The sequence below is a fragment of the Phacochoerus africanus genome, chromosome 6, assembly GCF_016906955.1.
Source record: "Phacochoerus africanus isolate WHEZ1 chromosome 6, ROS_Pafr_v1, whole genome shotgun sequence".
Classification (NCBI taxonomy): domain Eukaryota; kingdom Metazoa; phylum Chordata; class Mammalia; order Artiodactyla; family Suidae; genus Phacochoerus; species Phacochoerus africanus.
In genome coordinates this window covers 112,371,969-112,395,468 of record NC_062549.1, presented here as the reverse complement: position 1 = coordinate 112,395,468, position 23,500 = coordinate 112,371,969, and the positions used below count along the sequence as shown (strand labels likewise).

The 23,500-nt window shown below is 44.9% G+C and overlaps 1 protein-coding gene across 4 annotated transcripts in view; it reads right to left on the bottom strand.

The window, feature by feature from the left end:
- Nucleotides 1-23,500, bottom strand: part of VAV3 (vav guanine nucleotide exchange factor 3) — a 373,579-nt gene that overhangs the window by 197,969 nt on the left and 152,110 nt on the right. For 3 of the 4 annotated variants that reach the window (XM_047785154.1, XM_047785155.1, XM_047785156.1), the window contains exons 3-7: nt 12,145-12,203; nt 9,350-9,415; nt 4,361-4,469; nt 2,320-2,412; nt 61-129 (exon numbers count right to left, since the gene is read on the bottom strand). In XM_047785154.1, coding sequence (XP_047641110.1) covers nt 61-129; nt 2,320-2,412; nt 4,361-4,469; nt 9,350-9,415; nt 12,145-12,203 — 396 coding nt within the window. Of the gene's footprint in view, nt 1-60; nt 130-2,319; nt 2,413-4,360; nt 4,470-9,349; nt 9,416-12,144; nt 12,204-20,693; nt 20,870-23,500 lie in introns of those variants that run through there. The other variant, XM_047785157.1, reaches the window with a different exon arrangement.

Below are 23,500 nucleotides of genomic sequence, written 5' to 3'. Positions count from 1 at the left end.
TAAGAAGATGGGGATTTTAGGGACACAGGCCACCATTTTAGCCACTGTATTTTTACTTACGGGAATGTTGATAAATACAGAATCAAATTCTGTGGCTGTCAGAAATCTTTTTAATGGTGCCATGAAATACTATCAGGAGAGAAGAGAGATGTACTCATTAAGCACAACTTATCATAATTGACATAATAGTTTTTCATCAACGAGCAATAAATATTTTACCAAAAGTTACCTGTTTATCAGTATGATGAATACCAAGAAAAAAAACAGAAACTATTTTCTCCATTGTAAAGACTTTGAACAGGGATCTCAAGACATAAACACAAGGTAATACATTTAAAGTACAAAACAAAAGACCTGAGCTATATCTGCCTCTGAAAGCAAGGGGAAAAATAAGAACACCTTTGGCCAATGTGGCAAAAAAAAAACAAAACTGCAACATGCTAGAGATATATTTGAGGACTAATACAAAAAAAACCCTCAAGTGCTTTGCAGAGATCAAGAGTCTGCTTATGTGACTCATGGATCATTTTCCCTTCATTCCTTGGGAATTTTAGTGCCTTGCCTACCGTATCTCCACCCATGACTACTCCCAACTTCATGTCACCTCAGTCACTGGGCAGATGATCCTTCCAATAGCCTGGCCTCCTGGCCCTTGAACTCCAATAACCTGGGTCTCATCCTAACTCAGCTACCCTTGGGGTCATACCCCAAGACCCTGTCATTACCAACAACCGCATATGCTCCACAGCATTAATGGGAAGCAAGCCACTCTCTGACCTCTACCCTCCCACCTTTACAGCTCATTCCTTCAAGGGCCTCTCGAACCCAGTGCTTCTGCTTATCCACGGACCATCCCATATCCCTCACGTCCCCTCTCTCCTTCTTGCCCAGTTTACGCTCCATGAACCAACATCAGACTCGCTGGCCTGCATACACACTTACCCTCTCTTCTTCCAGTGTGCTTTTCTGGAAGAAGGAAGATCCATATATTTTGTGCCTGTGCCTAGGAAGTTAAACAGGAACTATCGTGACAGCTAATGCAAAATATAATCACAAAACCCAACAGAGCCGCTAATGCCACATAGCCCCAGCACATATACTCTCTCGTTCTCCTAGATAACTCTTTGACACCTTCATCTCTCTCTCTCTCTCTTTTTAACTTCCAAAACTTTCTCCTGGTTCTCATTCTCCTAACCCCAGATGTGGAAGTCACCAGAGGTGACCTCAGACGACGTCTCTATCTGCATCATTCCCTGGGGGATGTCACCTAGCGCCACGGGCTCAAACACCATCGCCTCATGGTAGCGGCCCAATCTCTACAGCAATTCAACCCTTCCCCTTAATGTCAGACTCACACATCGAACGCCTCCTCAACACACCTTGGAAGCTAATAGGTATCGCAAACTTAGTTGGTCCCCACAGACCTGTGATTCCCACACTGGTCCTTGCCCATCTCGGTCACCATCTTCACCATTCAGACAGTTAGCTACGGCGCTGTAAACCAAGCCTTCTTGATGGCTCTTTCCCATGCATCCTACCCAATTCATCATCAAATCCACTTGGCTCTACTTTCCAAATTCATCTGGAACCTGACCCTTTCTCACCACCTCTACCAACCCTGCCATTTTCTGTTGACTTAATTACCACAACATCCTGCTTCTTCCCAGTTTCCACCCTTACCCGACCAGAGTCAGATCACATCACTTCTTCCAACCAAAATGCTCCTGCTGAAGCCAGCTGCTCCTCCACACTCCCACATGATGGGGGCTTCACCGCTGCTCTGACCTCACTGCCCCCTCACTGTTCTGCTCCAGCCACCTGGACTGTGGCTGTCCCTCAAGGTACACTGCCCGCTGCCCGCGTGAGGGCCCTTCTCCCTGGGCCTGTCAGCTCTGGGCTACGCACACGGCTTGCTCCCTCAATTCACTGAGACACTCACTTGCTCTAGACTTAAGACCGTCTGCTTATCATGTGACCATGGAGCCTTCCACTCCCACCCCATGAACCAGCCTCCCATCACTCGCCACCCCCTTCCTCTGCCTTATCTGACATATGTTTTTACTTAAATTATAAACCCTCCCTTGAGAGAAAGTGTCATGAGAACCAGAGTTGTGCCATGCTGACTGCTCTATCCTCAGGCCCCGGAACAGGGGGTCATTCAGGTGCTAGGGAATCAATAAATTGTTGTGGGATGAATAAATCTGCTTGGAGATCTTTATACCCAAAGTTCCACTGAAAATCAGAATACACAGACACCACAGCAACTCTGAGCCTATATTAAGGCAGCTTTTGAGCATCTAGAATGACTTGATGACTTACTTTTTCTATTGACTCCAGTGTTTCTGTATATTTTTCTTCTGTCTGCTTAATTTCTGCTAGGCAGCAACTTCGTATGTCATTTTCTGGACATTTCTGCAATAAGAATTTTCAACTTAAAATTTTTTAATCGAATGCATGTACTAATCATGCGGGTAAAAGACAGAAACCGAAAGTATTGACTTTTTTTTAAGCATTCCAGTCTAACAAAACACGTAGCCGAAAGATGTATTTAACTGCATTTGTGAAGGATCTTTGCTTTTTTTAAAAAATCTGAAAAATGTAAATGAAGAATAGGTAACTATTTTTCGATTACTAACTGTGAGTATAGATACGCTCTTCAAGTTGAAACATCTTTCCTTATAAATGTAACTGAATCGAAACACATCATGCATGATGTCACATAAGCTTCTTCGTGTACAGCGTACTTTACAAGTGTGACAGAAGTAAATGCGAACATCGTTAAGTGTCTTGGTTTTCTCATCGGTGAAACAGAATTACAGCACCCAGCCCAAGGGGCTGTCAACGGGACAAGCCATGTGCAGCACTGAACACCCTGAGGAGCTCCCAGGAAAGCCCCCGTGCATTCAATTATTATCACTGTTACCCCTGTGCTGGAAGAGCAGCCCAGCACCCGCAGCTAAGTAAAGACTGTCCTTGGGGAAGACAATGAAGAATGTGCTGGTGCCCCAAGCAGTTAATAATTAAAGGGGATGCAGATGACACTCCGTCACCTCAAACACTCTTAAAATGCTGCCCCAGGCATCCTGTTGGCTCGCTCTGTGGGTTAAAGCACACATTGGTGACATTCACCAAACACAGGCCAGCTGCCTTGTTCCCATCCCACCGAAGCTACTGCTCCCTATCTGGGCACCGGACAAGCCGCCAGCCTTCTGTTAAAGGCAAGAGGAAGAAGAGAGCCGAGAGAATTCATCGAAGCATTGAAGAAACCTAAGCTACCACCCAGCTGGTGGAAAACGCCTTTTGTATTCAGAGACGATGTTAATAAAAGCTTGCGCAACCTTTTTATTTCGAATTATAGATGAGAAAATCATTCAAAGTAATTCTGCATGCTTTAGATATTTGAATGGCAGATAAAACTTTGTAGGCTTATATTGACCATGGCCCTACCTGAAACTAAGTTTGTAAAATAGTAAAAATGCTAGGAGACGTATTATGAAAAAAAGAAAAAATACCTCCCATCAACTTTTAATGAATAGGAAGAAATATCCTTAACAAATAGTTTACACCACAGCAAAGTTTAGTTTTGCTTGCTTTATAAGAGAGGATTTCCTTTTATGACAATGTAATGTCATGATTCCCTGAAATTGTGTTCTATCACCACTTAGCCATTATTTAGCTGGGTGGAGGGTCATTTACTTCTCGGACCTTCTTACGAGGAAGATGAAAGGATTAGACCAGAGATGTCCTAGGATTATTCCAAGTTATAAAATGCTACGTTTATATGACTCCAGATGCAAAAACAAGTCATGGTTCTGCAGTTATGATGTTACTATTTTATCATATAAATTAAATATTTTATCACTTATAATTATTATATGAATACTCCTTCAAAGAATCACTTTCCTAATAAAATACTCAGAATAACAAGACGTGGTAACTAGTTATAAACAAGATAAAAAAAGAAAACAAACAAAAAATGATCCCAGACGTTACATAAATAACTATATTAATAAGTCCTTCAAACAACTGCTTTCCTAAGAAAATACACAGAGTAACTTAAAAAACAGGCAAGTCAGGAGTTCCCGTCGTGGCTCAGCAATTAACAAACCCAACTAGCATCCATAGGGACGTGGGTTCGTTCCCTGACCTCACTCAGTGGGTTAGGAAGCTGGTGTTGCTGTGAGCTGTGGTGTCGGTTGCAGACTTGGCTTGGATCCCGCGTTGCTGTGGCTGCGGTGTAGGCCGGCGGCTACAGCTCCGATTGGACCCCTAGCCTGGGAACCTGCATGTGCCACGGGTGCGGCCCTAAAAAGACGGAAAAATTAAAAATAGCAAAAACCCAGGCAAGTCAAAGTCCTACAGGAGGATGTGCTTCCTCTGCCTTCATTAAGTCCTCGTACACTTCGCCGCCTTCGTCTTCCCCATAAACACAGTCGTACAGGCCCTCCTCATCCTCCACGTGGGTTTCACTGGAACGAAAGGGGACAAGACAAACGTCACTGTCTGTCGTGCAGTAAATGCAGTCATTACAAAGAGCAGACTGGAGGTTGAGAGAAAATCGAGAGAGGACATCAAACATGCCAAAGGCTTGTATTACAGCCCTGTGCCTCCTAAGAAGGAGAATGACAAACGACAACCACCACAGAATCCGACCACGATGCAGGGACCTAACATCCACTGGGCATTCTGTATCCCCTCGGTGGTCCAGGCCCAGCATTAATTGTGCTATCAGGCAGGCATCATTTGATCAATGATAGCGATCAGGACTCAGAGAGAACAAAACGTTCTTAGGCTTGCCCAGGGATACCACGCTAGTTAAATGGCAGAGCCAGGATTTAGAACCCAGTCTGCCTTACCCTCTGAGGCTTCGAACCACTTGAGCATCCTGCCTCCCATTTTTCATATCCGAAGGGCTCAGCTCCATCCTCTGTATTAAAAGGTATAATGTAGAGACGACAGGGGAATTGGGAAGGATGCAGTCTTTTAAAAGCATCAGTTTCTGCGGGGTTATATAACTGTCAATGTCTAATGCAGTGGTTTTCAAACCTTGTTCCTTCAAGGCCACTCAGAGGGTACCCACCAGGTCCCTCTTCAGCCAGATTCTGCTTTTATCTGTTTTATTTGTATTTTGTTTAAAGAAAAGGTCCCAAGGCCACAAGACATGTTTAAAAGCCATTTAAATTCTTCTGCTGGTCTCCCAGCAGTGAAAAATAATCCCTACTTTTAAAGCGTCTGCGAACACTTACGCAATGACTGATGGACGCATCTTCCCTAAACCCTTCATGTGAGATTGTAAACCTATTCAGTCAAAGCAGAAACAGCTGCTTCCGCCCATCACCCACTCTGGTGGTGCTCCTTCAGCTTTTCCTCTCAGAGTTCTATAAATAGCTTCTATTAACTAATAATGCCAAAGAACTGAGATTAATAAGTTTCGATATGTTAGCAAGAAGCATTAACATCTCTCCGAAAAGAAATTCCGCTCCTTCAAATCTGCCAGCCCTCAGCATTTCTCTCGGGCCTGTGCAGATAGGACATTATAAATTGATAGGTACAAAAATAAAGACACTGGAACTGTAAATGTCGCTCTGCAACTTGGAGCATTTTTCAAAGCAGGTGCAATCACAAGGTTGTCTGTGTTTGTCATGAAGAAGTATTTGGAGGCTTATGACAGAAATGAAATGTCAAATACCCAGAAGAAAGGAAGGTGCTTCAGGGAGAAGCATCTGGTGGTAAGAGAAGTTTCAGAGACGTCTGCTCCAAGCAGAATGCATTCCACGATCACCTGTCTGCCCTCCGCCCACCTGCCTGATTTTTCCTAAGAACCAACTGGACACCAGCCTGGCCAGCACTGGGAGCGCAGGGACCCAGAGATCCAGGGGCTCTCCCGTGGTGTGGTGTGGACCACGGCACGTGAGCCCAAAATTCTCTGCATGCAGAGAACAGAGTGAGAATAACTCTGACTAAGGAAGTCAGGGAAGGCGTCACAGAAGATATTATATCTGAACTGCATCTTGAATGTAGTTAAGCTACTCAATAGGTGTTTACTGAATAAATACTATGTTCCAAGAGACAGAAGGCAGATGAGGCATCAGGGTTTCTGACCCCAGGGGGGACACACTGAATGAGAAGAGGGGACGAGCATGTGAATAAAGCAACCTGTGCGAAGGCAGAGAGGCAGGCAGAGTCCCGCGAAGGGAGGCGTCCCATCCGGTGTGACCAGGTGTGTGACCTGGGCCCTGACGGAAGGGTTGAACCAAACAGCAGGCCTTGACCTTTGTGAGCTCCACCTGACTGGCATCGGGGAACCACGGAGGGGTCAAGAGAGGGGTTATGTGGTGGGTCAAGAAGACAAGCAGGGGGGTCGGGGAGCCCCCAAGGGAAGACCTGTGGGCGAGGGGTCATGAGTGCTATAACTCGGGTAAAGGCAGAGGAGAGACACAGACCTAGGAGACTGTCAGGCACAGCCCCCCGGACGTGGGGACCAGTCAGAGTCAGGGAGAGTGAAGGATGCTTCTGAGTTTTCCATTCTGGAAACTGGGGGAGATGGTGAGTCCTATGGGCAGTTCTAGGATTTCCACACCGAGGGGCTCCGGCAGGCAGTCTGCCTGAGTGAAGCAGTGATGCTGGTTCAAGCACCTTCTATAATTTATCAAAGGAGAGGAGGTCTGATGAGTCCATGAAGGAGCTGAGATGAAAAAGGATGAAAGAACAGGTTCAATGTCAAAGGGGATCCTCCTGTCCTGGGGAAAGATCGGCTGTGGAATCCATTTCTATGGAATTTCTAACCCCAGCTCTCCTGCCCCTGTCCTTCTGAGTCCTCCCTACCCCACCCCCCCCCCAAAAAAAAAAACACCAAGCCATCATCTTAATTTTTGCTTTTCTGACTCTTTGTCATGAGGACAGAGATACCTATGTACAAACTCACAGATTTTTCTCTAAGAACTGTAGGAGTGACACACGTGCACACACATTGAGACACACTCACATTGAGACTGGCTGGAACGGTTTGGGTTTTGTTATTTAATCCTGTACTAAAGCTGTTTTTCCTGCTAACCGATGGGTCAATAATTTCTAATTTGCATAAAATGAAGAAGGGAGAGGAAAAAAGGAGCTGTGATTCGTCAAAGGGTCAACAAACCACCAGCGGTCTCTGTGAGCTTTCCAATGTCCCGCTACCTACGTGTGTGGTCATGCCTGACACTCTGATCAGAAAGGCTGGGGGAGGAGCACGGACCCGGGAGGATGTGGCCATCTCACACTCTCCATGGTGTCCTGGGTCTGTTTCTCTCCAACTGAGCGGAGGATAACTCCCTCTGCAGCAGGCAGCAGAGCAGTGTTTGTGCCAGGAGCTTCCCCTCAGGCCATTCACCCCCATAGCTTAGCTCATAGAGAGCATAAGGAAGCCAAGACTGAAAATCAAGCCATCTAGCAAGCCCCAAAGCGAGTGTTTGCAGGAAACACATGACATTTGGACCTCCGACAACCAGGTGGAAAGAGGAAGACGAATGCAACTCCAAAGAGCATGAGCTGGCACCTCACGGCAGCCAGTTTGGGGACCCAAGTTTTCTCCAAACCTGCAGGCTCACAGGACTTATCCTGATGTCAACAAAACAGGATGAGAGAAGACCATAAAAAGGAGCAGGTAAGCGTGATGGTTGCTGGGGCTCAAGAAAGAAGATCATCATAACACTGGAAATAATATGTTCTTTCAAAGACCTCAAGGAATTTGATTACATGGCCAGTAATCTTACACTCACTTTAGGAAGATCGTAGCCAATTCAGTGAGACAATGAGCAACTACCTTAAGATCAATGAGTTCTTGGAGTTTTTAAGAAGAGATTAAAAAACCATTCTTAATACATGTTTAAAATATAAGACTCTGAGGCCCACTGAAATGCAGGCTGCTCTGGGAAGAGCTGCCAGCCATCCCTGTGGTGCCGGCACAATGCCCTCCTCCTGAAAGGTCTTGGAGGGCATGGCAGGGTGCCTCTGGGAGTCAAGGCAGTGAGTAAGAACCTCTACTCTAGAAGAACCACTGCCTGGGTTCAAATCCAAAGACTGCTGCTTACTAGGGCTCCAATCCTTGGCAAGTTACTTAGCTTTTCAAGGCTCAGTTTTCCCATTTGTAAATTGTGGTGATACTAGTGACAACCTCATAACGTGGTGTCACATGAGAGAGTGCAGGTGACAGGGTTGGTGGAGAAACGTGCACTCAGTGAGCTCCTGTGGACTGATAGGTGTCTCATGAGAGGCAGCATCTTCCCTAAAAACTAAATGCTCAGTGCAGCTTTTGCCTCTTCCATCAGAAAAGAGATGCTTACTGAGGACCCACTAGAGACACTAGACACGGTGTGAAGTGCTAGGAAGAGAGCCATGAACAAGGTAAAGTCCCCTGACTTCAGGAACTTGACCTTCTGATGAGGAGATGGACAATAAATGGAACAAACCAAAGCACTAAAGGAAGGAAAATTCGGGCAGAGGCAAGTGCCATAAAAACACGGAGCAAAGTAAGGGTAGTGGCAGTTTTAGGTGGGGTGGTCAGGAAGGTTTCACTGGCAGAAACATCTGAGCAGACTTGAACAGTGAGGGGCCAACCACCCGGGCAGGTTGAACAGCAAGTGTAAAAGTTCTAGAGCAAAAACAAGCTCCATGGGCTGGGGTTTTAGGATGGATAACTGATGAATTTCTACAGGATCTGAATCTCTCCTGGAGCATCATCTAAGTCTCATTCTAATTCTTTGCAAACATACCTGATCTTGGCATCAGCTCCTTGAGGGCTGAGGATCACGTTTTATTTTTATTTGTCATCTACATGAGTCGATCAGTCAGCAGAAGATAATCAGCTACAAGACCTTCAGCCTCTCCTGACTATTAAATAATAAAGCCCCAAAGGATTCTCTGTCCAGAATCAACACCACCCCGAATCACTCCAACCCACACTAATCTCGCCCGCCCTTGAACTTGCAGAGCACGCGCTATTCGTCCTCTAAGTCCAGTGGTAGGTTCTACTTCTGTCTTTAACTCCTCCTTATGTATCTGATTCCGGGTTTATCAACTACCTCGACTATGCCTCTGAGAAACTTCCAAATGTTACTTCATTGCCTCTGTTTCTTTACGCTCCTTAGAGACGCGCACAACGCAGGATACACGACAGGAACTGAAAGGCAGTCGACACATATTTTCTTGTGAAGCTCTCCATCATGAGTTTGAGGATAAGTCTTACAGGTCCTAATTACCAAGCCAAGCTTACTTTTCCCCTTGGGCGAGCTATTTTAACAACCGTGGTTAAAATCCACAAGGGATGCAAAAATTAGCAGTGGTATTATTTTGCTGAAAACGCTCCACATACTCTATTAAATCAGGCAGGCCTTTGTAGATGTCATCATCATTAACGCTTTCTTCTGTCGGGAAGGGCCTAGGAGGGAGGGAAAACAGAAAACAGAGTGAGTGAGCAACACCCAGGCTGGACAGTCACCGCTCACGAAACGCAGAAGTTCAGCGGCTGCCAAAGCGGTCGGATCAGTCAGCATGGTTACCACGCCAGCCAGGACTTCTCCAAAAAGCCTGTGGCTGGGGCTGGGGCTGGGGCTGGGGCTGGGGCTGGGACCCCCTGGAAGGCTGTGGTACCTGCCACCCCAAATCACCTGCAGCAATACCTCTGGTCACCGCAGTGATGTCAGCAGTTGTGGACGTGCTAAGGTGCCCGTGTGAACTCCCACCAGCTACACCAGCTGCAGGCTCACCTCAGTGCCCATGGCAGCTCCCCAGAGACCAAGCAGCCCCAGGGCCCTGAACTGGGCACCGCATCTTCCTACTTAAGAAATCTGGTCTGTCAAATACTTGGGAAATGATCATCCTAGCCTAACTCAGTTCACTAGTATAGATGAGAATTACGAGATAAAAATGCCTTGCCTTTTGCATGTGATCATCAACCCTGATATACTTTTCTTCTCAAACTATAAGCTTGTAAGTTGAATTTTTTTCCTTTCATCTATTGGACAAATGAATCAAGCAGGCCTCAGGGAGAGTACAGTGTTGCCTTTAGATAACCCAGACAAAGAAAGTCACTTCAGGAGTTTCTGTTGTGGCTCAGTGGGTTAGGAACACGACATAGTGCCAGTGAAGATAGGGGTTCGATTCCTGGCCTTGCTCAGCGGGTTAAGGGGCCCATGCTGCTGTGCTCTGATTCAACCCCTAGCCTGGGAACTTCCATATGCCACAGGTGCAGCCCTAAAAAGAAAAAAAGAAAAAGAAAATCACTTCGGTTTATCCCCTAATTCCTGGCATTAGTGTCCTTGTTTGCCTCATGCTATAAACTTTATTCATAACCTCAACAGTGCCTTAAATTTACATCTAACAAAAATCACAGTAATTACACTATAGTTCCAAAAGTTTTTCCCTTCATTTACATGCAGCCAACATGGCATATGTTTCATAAAAAAACAAGAGGATGCATCAATATAACAAATGAGCACTAAATAATTACAGTCAGTATGTTGAAAATATTTTCACATTGGTTTATGGATTAACTTAATCCTTAAGACATCTGAAGAACCTACATCTTTTCAAATATATTAAAATGTGTGAAAAATGCTACTTTCAAAATCCTTTTTTTTTTTTTTTTGGCTGCAGCATGGCATGCAGAAGAGAAGTTTCCAGGTCAGTGATCAAACCCGAGCCACAGCAGTGTCAATGCCAGATCCTTAACCCACTAAGCTACCAGGAAAGTCCTCAAACTCTTTTTTATAAGTAAGTTTTGACACATTTTTTTTATGCTCTTACATACAAGTCCACTGTAGAAAAGAAATGAAAATACAAATATGAATAATTAAAAAGGGGAAAAAAACCTCTTTTAATGTATATCCTTTCAGAATCAATATATAAAAACTAAAAAAAAATAGAATCATGCTATTTCAAAATCTTATATTTTTGCATATAACAGAAAATAGATGTTGACATGGAGAGAGAATCATTTCTTCCATAAGAGAAGATTACAAGGTGTAGACCATCTATCCAGCCTTTAGACTACTTCTGTCAAAAGCTGCCAAAATCAGGGCCCATTTCCAAGGGTCGGGGGCGGGGGGGTTCCTCCTCAAGTTCACTGTGCCTTGCACCAGGGACTAGGCTGCCCGGGCCACTCCTGATCGGACCGGAAGGATTCTCTCTTAGAATCTGAACATGAACAAGACACAGACAAACAGAAGCAACAGAAGAGGCCCAGGGTCACAGAGCCTCATAACGCTCGAGACTGAATTACGCAGCCCTGAGGAAACCAGGTCAAAGAGATCCATTCCATTCCCACGTCCGGGAGCGAATGAGACTGTTTTTCTGTGCTTCTAACGTGATGAATAATACAACTTTCTGATTAACCTAACTTGATATGCAGTATTTTAAACAGAAAAGGCCCAACACAACATATGCCTTTCCATTTCCATGGTAACTGACTGCATAATGCCTCGCTGCATGGAGAAGGTATAATTTAACCAGTTTACAGTTGACCCTTGAACAACAAGGGTTTGAACTGCACAGCGCCACTTATAAATTTTTTTTCAATAGTAAATACAACAATAGTACACAATCCACAGTTGGTTGGAGCCACGGATGCAGAGGAACCAAGGATGCAGAGGGCCAGCAGCTCTGTCGTACTCGAATTTTCCACCGTGTGGAGGGGTGATGCCCCAACCCCATGGCTGTTCAAGAGCCAATGGTACTTCCCAGTTTTTCGTTTAGCCCCAGACCTTCCATATACATGCTCGTATTGCTATGGATGACTGGCTCTACATGAACTAACATCTTTGGCAGTGTTTCTTCAATTAGGCGTTTATGTTTGTTTTGATGAATCCCACGTATAGAAATGTTAGAGGACACTAAAAAAAAAAAAAAGAACCATTTCCATGACAGTCACCATTGAATGGAGAATGACGATCAGCCAATGCGTCTTACTCAATTCTGCGAGTAAGTTCTAATTTGCTCAATCCGTCTCGAATACGTATTGGGCACTTATAAACGAGGCACTCGGCATGCGTGAGATGTGGTCCCCGTGTGCAAAGGACTTGGCAAAGTTCTTCACAATAGTAACCATTCGATACGTAATCATTTCACCAAACTGACCAGGACACCCGAACCACAGAGCAACGAGCGTACCTGATTCCCGTGGCCAACGCTATCGGTGTGCGGGAAAGTCGTGATAATGTTTCTATCACCTGAAAAAAAGAGGAAAGGGTTAATTGGATATGTATTTCACAAAGGAAAACATTTTTCTAAAATAGGAGGTTTACGATCTCATATTACCAACGGCGGCAGAAATGCAATGTTGCAAATGCCGTTAAGCGCAGAATAGGAAGAGCGCTGGCAAGTGTAAACACCTGCCTTATAATTGGGTCCCTTTCTCTCACTTCATGACTCTAAGCAAACTGCTTCACTGGCTGGCAATTTCTTTAACAGTAAAGAGCAAGGAGTTAGGGCAATCCTAAAAGGCCATCATGTCTCCACGTCTACATAATCTGAAAGGCCCTGTTAAGACTGTGCTGTCCAAAGTAATAACCACTAGCCACACAGAGGCTATTTAAACTTAAATTAATTAAAAATCTGGAAAAAAAAATTAAGTTCCTGCTTTCCCACTGTGGCTCCGCAGTGCTCATGAGGATGCGAGTTTGACCCCGGGCTTCACTCGGTGGCTTAAGACCTGGCGTTCCCAAATGAGCTATGGTGTAGGCTGCAGATGGGGCTCACAGCTGGCGTGGCTGTGGCTGTGGAGGAGGCCTGAAGCTGCTGCTCTGATTTGACCCCTAGCCCAGGAACTTCCCTATGCTGCAGGTGCGGCCCTTAAAAGAAAAGAAAACATTAAGTTTCTTTATTGTACTTGCCACACTGCGGGTGCTCAGCGGCCCATGCAGCGAGTAGCCAGTGCACTGGACCACATGGAGAGCAGACACCGCCACCGTCATGGAAAGATCTACTGGACAGCACTGCTATGTAGTGAAGTGATTTTAAGGGTGGGCTCTCAAGTCAGACCATGTGAGTTCTGATCCTAACTTTATCATTTATGAGCCATATAACCTCAGGCAAACCCCTTCTTTGGGTTTTAGTTTTTTCATCTGGATACTGCCTATAATAAAGTTGGATTAGTCATACTCACTAGATTATTATAAGACATTAAAAGACAATACACGCAAGGTATTTAAATGGTAGCTATTCTTTATAACTGCCAACCTTAAGAAAATATTTTCTGGGTATTTTCAGAAAAAGAAACTTCCTAAATTACCGTAGATAATCTGTATCTGTTTCAAAACCTCTTCATGAAGATTCCCATACCTAACGCCCACGTGCCCTGCTGGACCTTCGGCATCAGTGCCCCATAACTCTACCCTTCCTTCCCCGCGTAGACCTCACACCATCTCTTTCCAAGTCCTGGGTGAGGAAGTCAATGAGCTCAAATGTATTTTTCTCATGCAACTCGTTGCTATGATAATAGATATAAGTTATCCTAATTAAAGAAAATGGAAAGAGGTTCGACTATTCAAAATGAGAAGAAAAAAAAAGCAAAGACAAGGAAAAAAAAAGGTAAACATCTATCTCTGGGTTGAGGTAATCTTTGAATTCCTTAGTTCAAAGACGGAAAGGCCAAGGTTCCGGGGCTGTGCAGGGGGTCTCACTCGGTTACTAGCCACACATATGCTTATTTATCACCTACTGGAGGAGGCAGGTTATCACTGGGGTGACAGACTCCTAGCTCTGAGGTAAGGACACCTGGCTGAGCTAGGCCACCCCTTACCGGCCTTCTGGATGGTAACAACCACTCACCTGCCTCACGGAGTTACTGGGAAAAGTAAATGCGATAACGCCCATCAACAAACGCTTAACGCAATAGATGTGAACTTTAAAAAAGAATCCCATCGCGGTAGAGTTGATTTACCATGTTGGGCTCATTTATGCTGCACAGCAAAGTGATTCAGCCACACATACACACATATCCGTGCCCACAGAGGTCGTCACAGAACACTCTGTAGGTTTCTCTGTGCTACACAGCAGGTTCCTGTGGATCACCCATCCCATACACAAAAGCGTGCATGTGTCAGTCCCAGCCCCCCCCCCCCCCCCAGTACGTCCCTCTCCCCTCCACCCTTCCCTGTTGGAAAGCATAAATTTGTTTTCATAGTCTGCGAGTACGTTTCTGTTTTGTAAATAAGTTCATTTGTATCATTTTTTTACTTCTTTATCCATTCCTCTGTTGATGGACATAATAAATGCAAACTTTTATTAACATATAAAATACAATGATTTTATACAAACGAAATTTAATTGGAAGCCTTCATGCAACTTCTTCCTGGTTTAATCTTGTTGAAGAGCGAGAAACCACCACCAAGATAACACCGGATATCAATTCATTTCCATAATAAAGACAGCACATCTTTAGTGAGTCTGTAAATTCAGGAGATGATGTATGAACAAATACTAAATTTATCAAAATAAACTGATTCAGGATAAAAATAATCATTTGCTAAATTTCTGAAAATATGCATTATTGAGTGAAGAGTCCAGCTACTGGAAGACTCCAGAATAATCTGTGGAGTAATATTTGGGCTCATGAATTAACCGCATTGTTGAATTTTAGTATGAGCCTTGTCCTGACTTGGCACTGTTTTAAAGTTACAGGGTGGAGTCAGCCTTTAATTTTTTTTTTTTAATGTGGTCCCAGCAGTGTCACTATTTATAAAAAGATAAATAGCAGCAGTATTAGCATGGCTACACATGTGCTGTTGCTCTCATTTACTTTAACACAAATACTAAAACACCAGAACTATTCACAAGCTGTGCCCTCCCCACAAGACTCTTATGTAGTTTGATTTTTTCATAGAACTGTCCACCAGAGGGAGCCAGACGACAGTATATTCGCTTCTGCAATGCGTGTACCGTACAAACATTTCTGAAAATAAACAAGCTGAAACCATCGCCTCTTATTGACTCAAAGGGATTACTGATTACTACTCTATGATAGAAAAATACCATAAAGATATAAATCAGTGGAAGAGACGGGAGGATAGTATGTAGTATGTCCTAAAGTGAATCTCTCTGAGGTCTATCGCTCTGGGTTATTTCTATCTTACGGTACATCAAGTCCATCCATTAACTCCAAGTTTAGCCAAGGCAAATAAAGGCTGTTTGGTCAATGCAGCATTTTTAGAACAGTGTGTATTCTATTAAGGTAGAGTGCATCCGGATTTGAAATAGACAAGTACACAAATTAATGCCAGATTCTTAAGTCCTCTGTGTAGAGACCAATCTACTGTTAGAAACATCCATCAGGAATATTTATAAAAGGAAATATCCCCAAGGGCAGTTAAAAAAAAAAAAAAGGAGAAGAAAAGACTATTTGCCTTGAAATGCCTTAATTTCGAAAATTTCACCTCAAATAATATGGAATACGGACATTAACTCTCAGAAAGAGGAGCAGCGAGTTAGATTATTTGCAAAGTAACAGGCTGACAATCAACTACTAAATCCCCAGCAGGGATTTTTCCTTCTCTACATCATCCGTCCATCCCTTGTTTGATAAGAAGAGTGACATCTGTAAGAAAAAAAATTCCAGATAACAATGCCTAAGAGTTGCCGTGGGAGGAAGGGGGGTGGCGTGGGCAGGCAGGCTGCTTTATGAGCGTGAGATCCCAGAATCTGTGAAGGATCAAGGGGTAAGTTGAAGAAAGACAGCGGGGTCAAACGTGCCTTTTGAGAAGATCTCAGCAAAGTGCAGGAGAGACTAGGGTAGGAGGAGGTGGGATACAGACAGGGGCCAGGAGAGCCACTAGGAGAGGTTTCTCCATTATCCAGGGAAGAAATGAGAGGTCTGAACCAAGCAGCAGCAGAGCTAGAGAAGAGGTGGACAGATGCGAAGTATTTTTCAGTAGCTGATGCACCAGGGAGGCTGAGGGAGGAGAAAGAGCTCAGGATGACCTGGGCAGCTATTAACATCATGAAGGGCCAACTCCACTACCGCCACCTGGAAAGCTCCAGAATGCTGAGAGCAGGAAGCTCTTGTTCTCTGTTCCCTGCATGTGCCTGACCATGTACAACACGAACTTGGCCAGGCTGGTCCCCATCCAGAGCCTTCTCTCACCTTCTCCCACCTCCAGTCTGGGTTCTTTGTGTCCCCACAGGACTCTGGACATAACTCTGCCCGAGCATCTATCACCTATTTTTAGAAATGTATTTGCTGTCTAAAATACTTGGAAAGGCCCCATGTTTTGTCAACTGAAACAATATAGTAACACATAAAAGTCGTCTGTCCACACCTGTCTCCCCATCTGCCTATACAGGAGCTAAGAATCTGGTTATGACTCTTGCAGAAATTTTTTTTTTCCCTTTTCCTTTACAATTATTATTTTAGGTAATGTGTCTCTGTCATACAGACTTTTTGTCAACATAGTTTTGTCAGTTAACAATATATCACAAATATTGTGTCAACACATACAGATCTCCTTTTTATTTTAATGTTATTCCAGTGTCTGTGGATAACATAACAATTTAACCATCCCCCTGAGAGTGAGCTTTCTCTATATCTGCTGCAGTACTGTTGTAATTACCATCCCTACCAAACATCTTTTCAATTGTGTGCAGGTATTTCTACAGGCAGGACTCCTAGATGGGATAGCTAGGGCAAACAGTACAACCAGGAGTTCCTGTCGTGGCTCAGCAACAGCGAATCTGACTAGCATCTGCGAGGACGCAGGTTCGATCCCTGGCCTTGCTCAGTGGGGTAAGGATCCAGTGTTGCTGTGGTTGTGGTGTAGGCCAGCAGCTACAGCTCCAATTTGACCCCTAGCCTGAGAACCTCCACAGGCCACGGGTACAGCTCTAAAAAGACAAAGAAAAAAAAATTTAAGTTCCCACATAAACTGGAGTTCCCATCATGGCTCAGCAGGAATGAATCTTGACTAGTATCCATGAGGATGCAGGTTCCATCCCTGGCCTCGCTCAGTGGGTTAACGATCTGGCATTGCCGTGAGCTGTGGTGTAGTTGTAGACACAGCTTGGATCCTGCGTTGCTGTGGCTGTGGTGTAGGCCAGTGGCTAGAGCTCTGATTCGACCCCTAGCCTGGGAACCTCCATATGCTGCGAGTGCTCCCCCCCAAAAAAGAAACAGCACAGCCACTGCTCTTCAAAAAATCTGCACAAATTCATATAACCCCTGAAGGGTATCTAAGAACACAATGAGGCACTCTAATGACATGTTTATCTGTCTGTCTTTACCAGCTAACAGTGGAAAATAACTTAGAGCAGGGAAATTGCTCCTTCGCTTGTCTATTCCATCACGGAGCTCACAGCCAAGCTCCTAACAACCACTTGACACAAAAATATCTGGTTGCTCAAACAAATGAATGACTGCTACTACTTACCTTACAAAATTGTTGAAAGGATAAGGGATAATATGTGTAAAGACACAAAGAGCTTGGCCTGCTACAAGTGAGGAATGAATGAATGAATAATTAAAGAAGAAGCCCATTATGAAAATCAAATATTAAGTATGAGCAAGAGTTGCTTATCTCCTCAAATCTAGAGACAACATACATAGGGGCACCCCCTCCATCCTATCAACCATTAAAAATTTCCCCAATGATGATTATTTCATTTGAGTACTTTATTTTTTCCATCTCCATTAGTTTAGAAGCCATGAAATGACGGAGTTCCCACTGTGGCGCCACAGGTTATGAATCCAACTGCAGTGCCTGGGGTCGCTGAGAAGACTCGGGTTTGATCCCCCGCCCTGTGCTCGGATTCTATCCCTGGCCCTGTAACTTCCACATGCAGCAGGTGCAGCCATTTAAAAAGAAAAAGAAAAAAGAAAGAAAAAGCAATGAAAACAGTCTGCAAAAACAGAATGGCAACCATGTACACTAATAAAGCTACCCATTTTAACCATTTTCTTCTTGAGACCTTCTGGCTAATTCTCACCCTCTGCTTATCTAGCACCTTAGTGCTGGTGACACTGTAATCGGAGAAAAACAAGTCATCCATGCAGAAGCAGTTTGTTGCAACTCCCCCCACGGTCCCCGAGTGAAGGAAGCCAGGGCCATGGAGAAGAACTACAGGGAGCTGTGGGGACCAGCTCACAGGTCTGCCAAGCTGCACTAATTAATTATGGGTTGATCTCCTTGGGCTCTCTGGTCTGAAGTTTTATCTCTTAACCCTCCCCCAGACCCAGTGGGAAGGCTATTAAGATTCCTGAACAGGGAGCTAGATTCAACAGGAGTTCCTGGGCCATCGGGTGGCTGCAGGCTTGAGCCCATGCACCAGACAAGCTTAGCAATTCAGGGGTGTCTGCAGCATCGCAGCCCCACGGCAGCCAGTTACCAGCTGGCAGCTGGATCTGGGGCCAGGATGGTCTGCTGTGGTCCCTGCAGGCTTGGAGCGAGTGCCCTAGGGCCCACGGAGGAGAAAGTCAGGCCTCAGGACATACCTTGGAGTGTGAGCCTGGTGTGCTGGGCTGAGTCAGTCAGACAGGATGGGCCTGTGGACTAGATAAGGTGTAAACAGAGGCAGGCCACTCCTCTGAGTGTATTACTCAGGTACCCAATTCTCTGACAATGAAGCCTAACTTTAAACCCATCTATATGGGATGTTTCAGACTAAAAATACATCTCACCTTAACTCTCCTAGGAAATCAACAGAGCCCATTATCTTAATTTTCTTGGCAATTCTAACTTCACACAGTAAATTACCCCATGAGGATACTCTATAGTTTAGTGTCATTTCTAGCAACATGTTTAGGTCTTTCCTAAAATACCTAGCTGTTGCTTTCAATACTGTAGAATGCTGTTGAAAACCATCTCTAGCCCTTCTTCTATGGGTAAAGCAAAGCACTACAACCAGATAAGATGAACAAAACATTTCTGTATCAGAAAGATGATGAACTATGGGAAATAAATTTTCCATTGTTCAAAAGAGTAGAGTATCTCTATGGGTTTAAGCGGGTCCCAACTGCAGTTTGTGCAGGCCTTGAAACTGATCATAAATGTAAGAATTATTCTATCTGCGCAATTTTGAAACTTCAAAAGTAAAGCTCTATAGAGAAAAAGAACCTCTGTTTGGGAGGGTCATAGCCTAGACTGGCTAAGAGTGCAAGCTTAAGCCTCAGATTTCCTGGGTTCAAATCCTAGCTCCACCTCTCCTTGGCTGGATGACCATGGAACAAAGTCCCATACTTTTGCTGCTGTGTCCTAAAGCCGCTGCTGCCACCATCATCATTGGTAAAGTAAGATCTGGTCTTTGCAAAGCATTTTAGAAAATAAAAATGTGACGTCCACCTCAAGGTATCATAGGATACAGAAGAAAGCTTTCCATCGGCTGGGAAAGTATCTAATAAATTAGGTTATATATTTGAGTACATGATGGCCAGTGTTTATTAATAGCTACGATAGTGGCTAAGCTTGTCTAATTATAACATGTTTTTAGAAAAATGAGGACAGTAAATGGTAAACATTCTTATTTAGTATTCATTTTCTGCTTCTACGTCATTAATGTTTAATCGAAATAAATAAAAATACACACTGTTAAACAAAAGTATTTCTTAGAGCCTCAAAAAACTTGCATTTGACCCTGCTAAGGTGAATTTTAGTAAAGAGGAACAAATGTTCCATGCCTAGACAGCTCATTAAGATAACACTAATAAGAATCAGAATAACACGGTTCACGTAGAATTAAAAGATCTTGGGAATTCTGCTGTGGCACAGCGGAAACGGATCTGGCCAGAATCCATGAGGATGCGGGGTTTGATCCCTGGCCTCGCTCAGTGGGTTGGGGATCTGGCATTGCCATGAGCTGTAGTGCGGGTTGCGGACGTGGCTCGGACCTGCTGTGGCTGTGCCAGCAGTGGTAGTTCTGATTTGACCTCTAGCCTGGGAACTTCCATATGCCACAGGTGCGGCCCTAAAAAGCAAAAAAAAAAAAAAAATCTTTACGAAGTGACAGTACAAGGAGTGGGCTCAGAGAGGCCTCAGCACACGTCTCCCCACAATCTCCATCACTTTCACACCTCATTGCCTCAAATAAATACAAAAACCTAGTAACTAGAGTGTGTTGTCATTTGATCACCATTTCAGGACAAGTCCTTTAGTTCATTCCCCACCCACAACCATACAGCAATCCCTCCCAACCCCATCCTATACAGAAATTCTAAGGCCATCACATTTTATTCAGTGATTCTTAATTACAGACCTCTTTGAGAGTATGAGGAAAGCTCTTGGCCCTTCCCTCAGGGGGAAAAAAAACTGTACACACACACGAACACAAGAATACCCAATTCTGCACTTCATCTCAAGGAATCTAGGAACCTCTTGAAAACCATCATGGATTTTCTAGATACTCATTCAATTTCCTCCTTTGCCTATAAGAAAACCAAGGCCCAGAAAAATTAGCCTGTCCAAGGACAAAGAACCACGAGCAGCAGAACCGGCACCAGAACCCAGGTCCCTTCTTCTCTGCCCGGGTTACTGCTCTTTGCAGTTCACCATCCGGTCTACGAACCTCCTGCATTTACTCGGAGAACATCTACCGCACCCTCCCCAGGGGCTCCAGACCCCTGACAGGCTCCGTACCTGGAGGCTAACAGAATGGAGATTATACAATTCCCTCGCGCCCAAACCCCACCGTCTAGGGGGAAAGACCCCAAGGACAGGACGATAAGCGAAAACACAGACCCAGGATTACAAAGCACATCCGCAGCGCAGAGGAGCGAGCGAGGCCAGCCTTCCCCCTCAGCCTGAAGGACAAGGCAAGGAAGGCTCCAAAGACGCTACAGAAGAGGGGACCCTGGGCAGCATCTTGAAGGGCACCAGGGAACTTCCCAGCCTGCCCGCAGGGTAGAGGCAGCCGGTGGGTGAGACTCCGCCCCCGGCCCCGCCCCCTGCTTCAAGACGCTCCAATGAGAAGGCTTGCAGACTCCGAGCCCTCCGCTGGCCTCTTGCTCTCTCTCAAGCTCTTTGTAGTTGCCATTTCCTGAGTGCTATTTTCCTTATTTGGTTGAACAGTGCATCATTTCAGGTTCTAAGAGCCCAGATCATTCAGCACATCTCTTCGTGAACCAAGCAGATCTGCATCTGTCTCAGGAGGCGTCTCCACACGGATGCGGGCCTTGCTGTCTCCGCACTGGCCACCTCCGCACCCTGCCGCGGAGGACGCCTAAGAGAGCAGCCCTCCCGAACCTGTCCACAATCCCACTCCTCTCCCTCACCTGCCCAGGCATCCAGGGAACTTTCGAGACTGGTACTTCTTGACACTCCATCCCATCAATGCACCCTTTTAAATTTCTCTCGGGTCCAACTTCTCTCCTCCCGTCCTTCTGCCTTAGTCCGGGCCCACTCTCTCTTGAGTCAGTTATCCGAACAGCCTTCTCGTTTGTCTCCATGCCTTCAGTTTTACTCCCTTCAAATCCATCTTCCACTTGGCTACCACCGAGGGTGTATGACATTTCAGAACGGTCAGTCTGAGGGCCCCACCATCACCTCCAGGGCCCCCTTATAATTCTTAAATGTAGCCCTCCTGCAGAGACCAAGGCAGCACATTCAGGAGCCTTCACGCGATGGGATCTGCTCCCTGTCCCCTTCCAGCCTCACTGTGCCTTCTCTCCCCACGTTTCTCTTGTCTGGCCCTCCTCAATCACCTTGTCTACTGTGCTCCAGAAAGATTCCAGAACCGCACATATAAATTCTAGCAGATCGTAAAATTCACTTCACTACAATCCACAGAGAAGGCCTCAAAACAAATGCTTTCAGACTAAAGAGCAGACAGAAAAAGGCAAACTGGTACCAGCAATGCCAATTTTCTCACACCAACTAAAAAGGAGTTCGAATTTTCTTACACACTGTTCTACGCATCCCCCAGATCCAATGACCAAAGTGGCTGAAACCTGAAAACCATCAGTGCAGAGTCAGCTGTCTATAAGGGCACCTCTCCAGTGAGAATTCAAGACAAGCATCAACACGGTTTCTCCCAAATTACACCGGTCTGGTGGGATGTATTGAACTGAGGGTGCAAATCATAAAGAACTCAGTTACGTGTACACAACAATAAAAGAAAACAGTTTTGAAAACATAATCATAGTTGCAAATCATCCCCTAGCTTTATGCAGAAAGTACAGATACAATCTACAAAGATTATGAGGCAATTTTAATATGTTCCATACCAAGAAAGGGAATTTAACTGTGAACCCCAGAGGTAAACACTGATTACTCAGTGTACAAGTATAGTAACGACGCTGGAGGTTGTGGCATTACCAGCTCACTGCGACCCCACTGTGGCTTTCACACAACTCACTTTAAACAGACACATCCTATGTGTTACGTGTCAGGCTTGTTACGTGTCAGGAGAGCTTGTTTATGTGATCAGAAATAGACTGGGAGAGTTCTATGTGACTTCAGGGACTTGGAAACTATAATGAATTTTCAAAGCTGCCCACAAATCACTGAGCTGGGTCAATGTTAACATATTTTCCAAACCTAGCTCACTTTCAAAGTCATGCAAAGATCTCTGCTTCCTGCATGCGGCCCACATGACTATTCCCCCTTTAAAAGATGAAAGTGTGTGGAGGGCAGAACAAAGAGGCAATGCCAGGATGGCAGACCCAACAGAGGATGGAGGCGTAGACCACGCCCTTTGTTGCCAGCCTGGAGATGCCCGACCTTTAGTCCCAGCCCTAGCATTGCTCACAGAGCAGAAGTGCCTGAGAAGTTATTCTCTATTTCAAATCACCTAACAGAAACTGTACCCTGGCCTACAGGACTAGGAAAACAAAGCCCTTAAAATGGCTCTTCGTTCTGGCTGGTTGGGGAACCACTGGTCATTTCATACTGCTTGGACGTGCTCTTCTTCATATGTACTTGAACAATGAAAAAGCAGGTAAAAAATTCCTTTAAGTAAGAAACAGAGTTTCTAGACCAGAACTGACCAATAGGAATATATGAACCACACACACAATTTTAAAATTCTCAGAAGCTGCATTAGGAAAAAAAAGACACAGAAAGGTGAAATTAATTTTAATCATATCGTTTCTTTCATTCTAAATCTTCAAAGGCTGGTGTGTATCTTACAGGCACAGCACATCTAAATTCAGACTAAGCATGTTTGAGTGCTCAAGACACATATGTGATTAATGGCTACAGAGGAGAGGGCACAAGACCAGACAAAACCCTTCTGAGTGCTCAGAGCATAGCAGGAAGGGAAACAAATCCACAGTGAAGAGAAGATTGGGCCAAAAACCTTTCATTTTACAAATGCAGGTGGTGGCTAAGAGGAGCATGGCCCCCAAGGCTCCCCGGCTCAATGTCACTGAAACAGAGCCAGAGTTCCCACTGTGCCTCCACCACAGCCACAGCAACACCATATCTGAGCCGCGTCTGTGACCTACACCACTGCTCATGGCAACGCTGGATTCTTAACCCACGGAGCGAGGCCAGGGATCGAACCTGCATCCTTATGGATACAAGTCAGGTTCGTTACCACTGAGCCA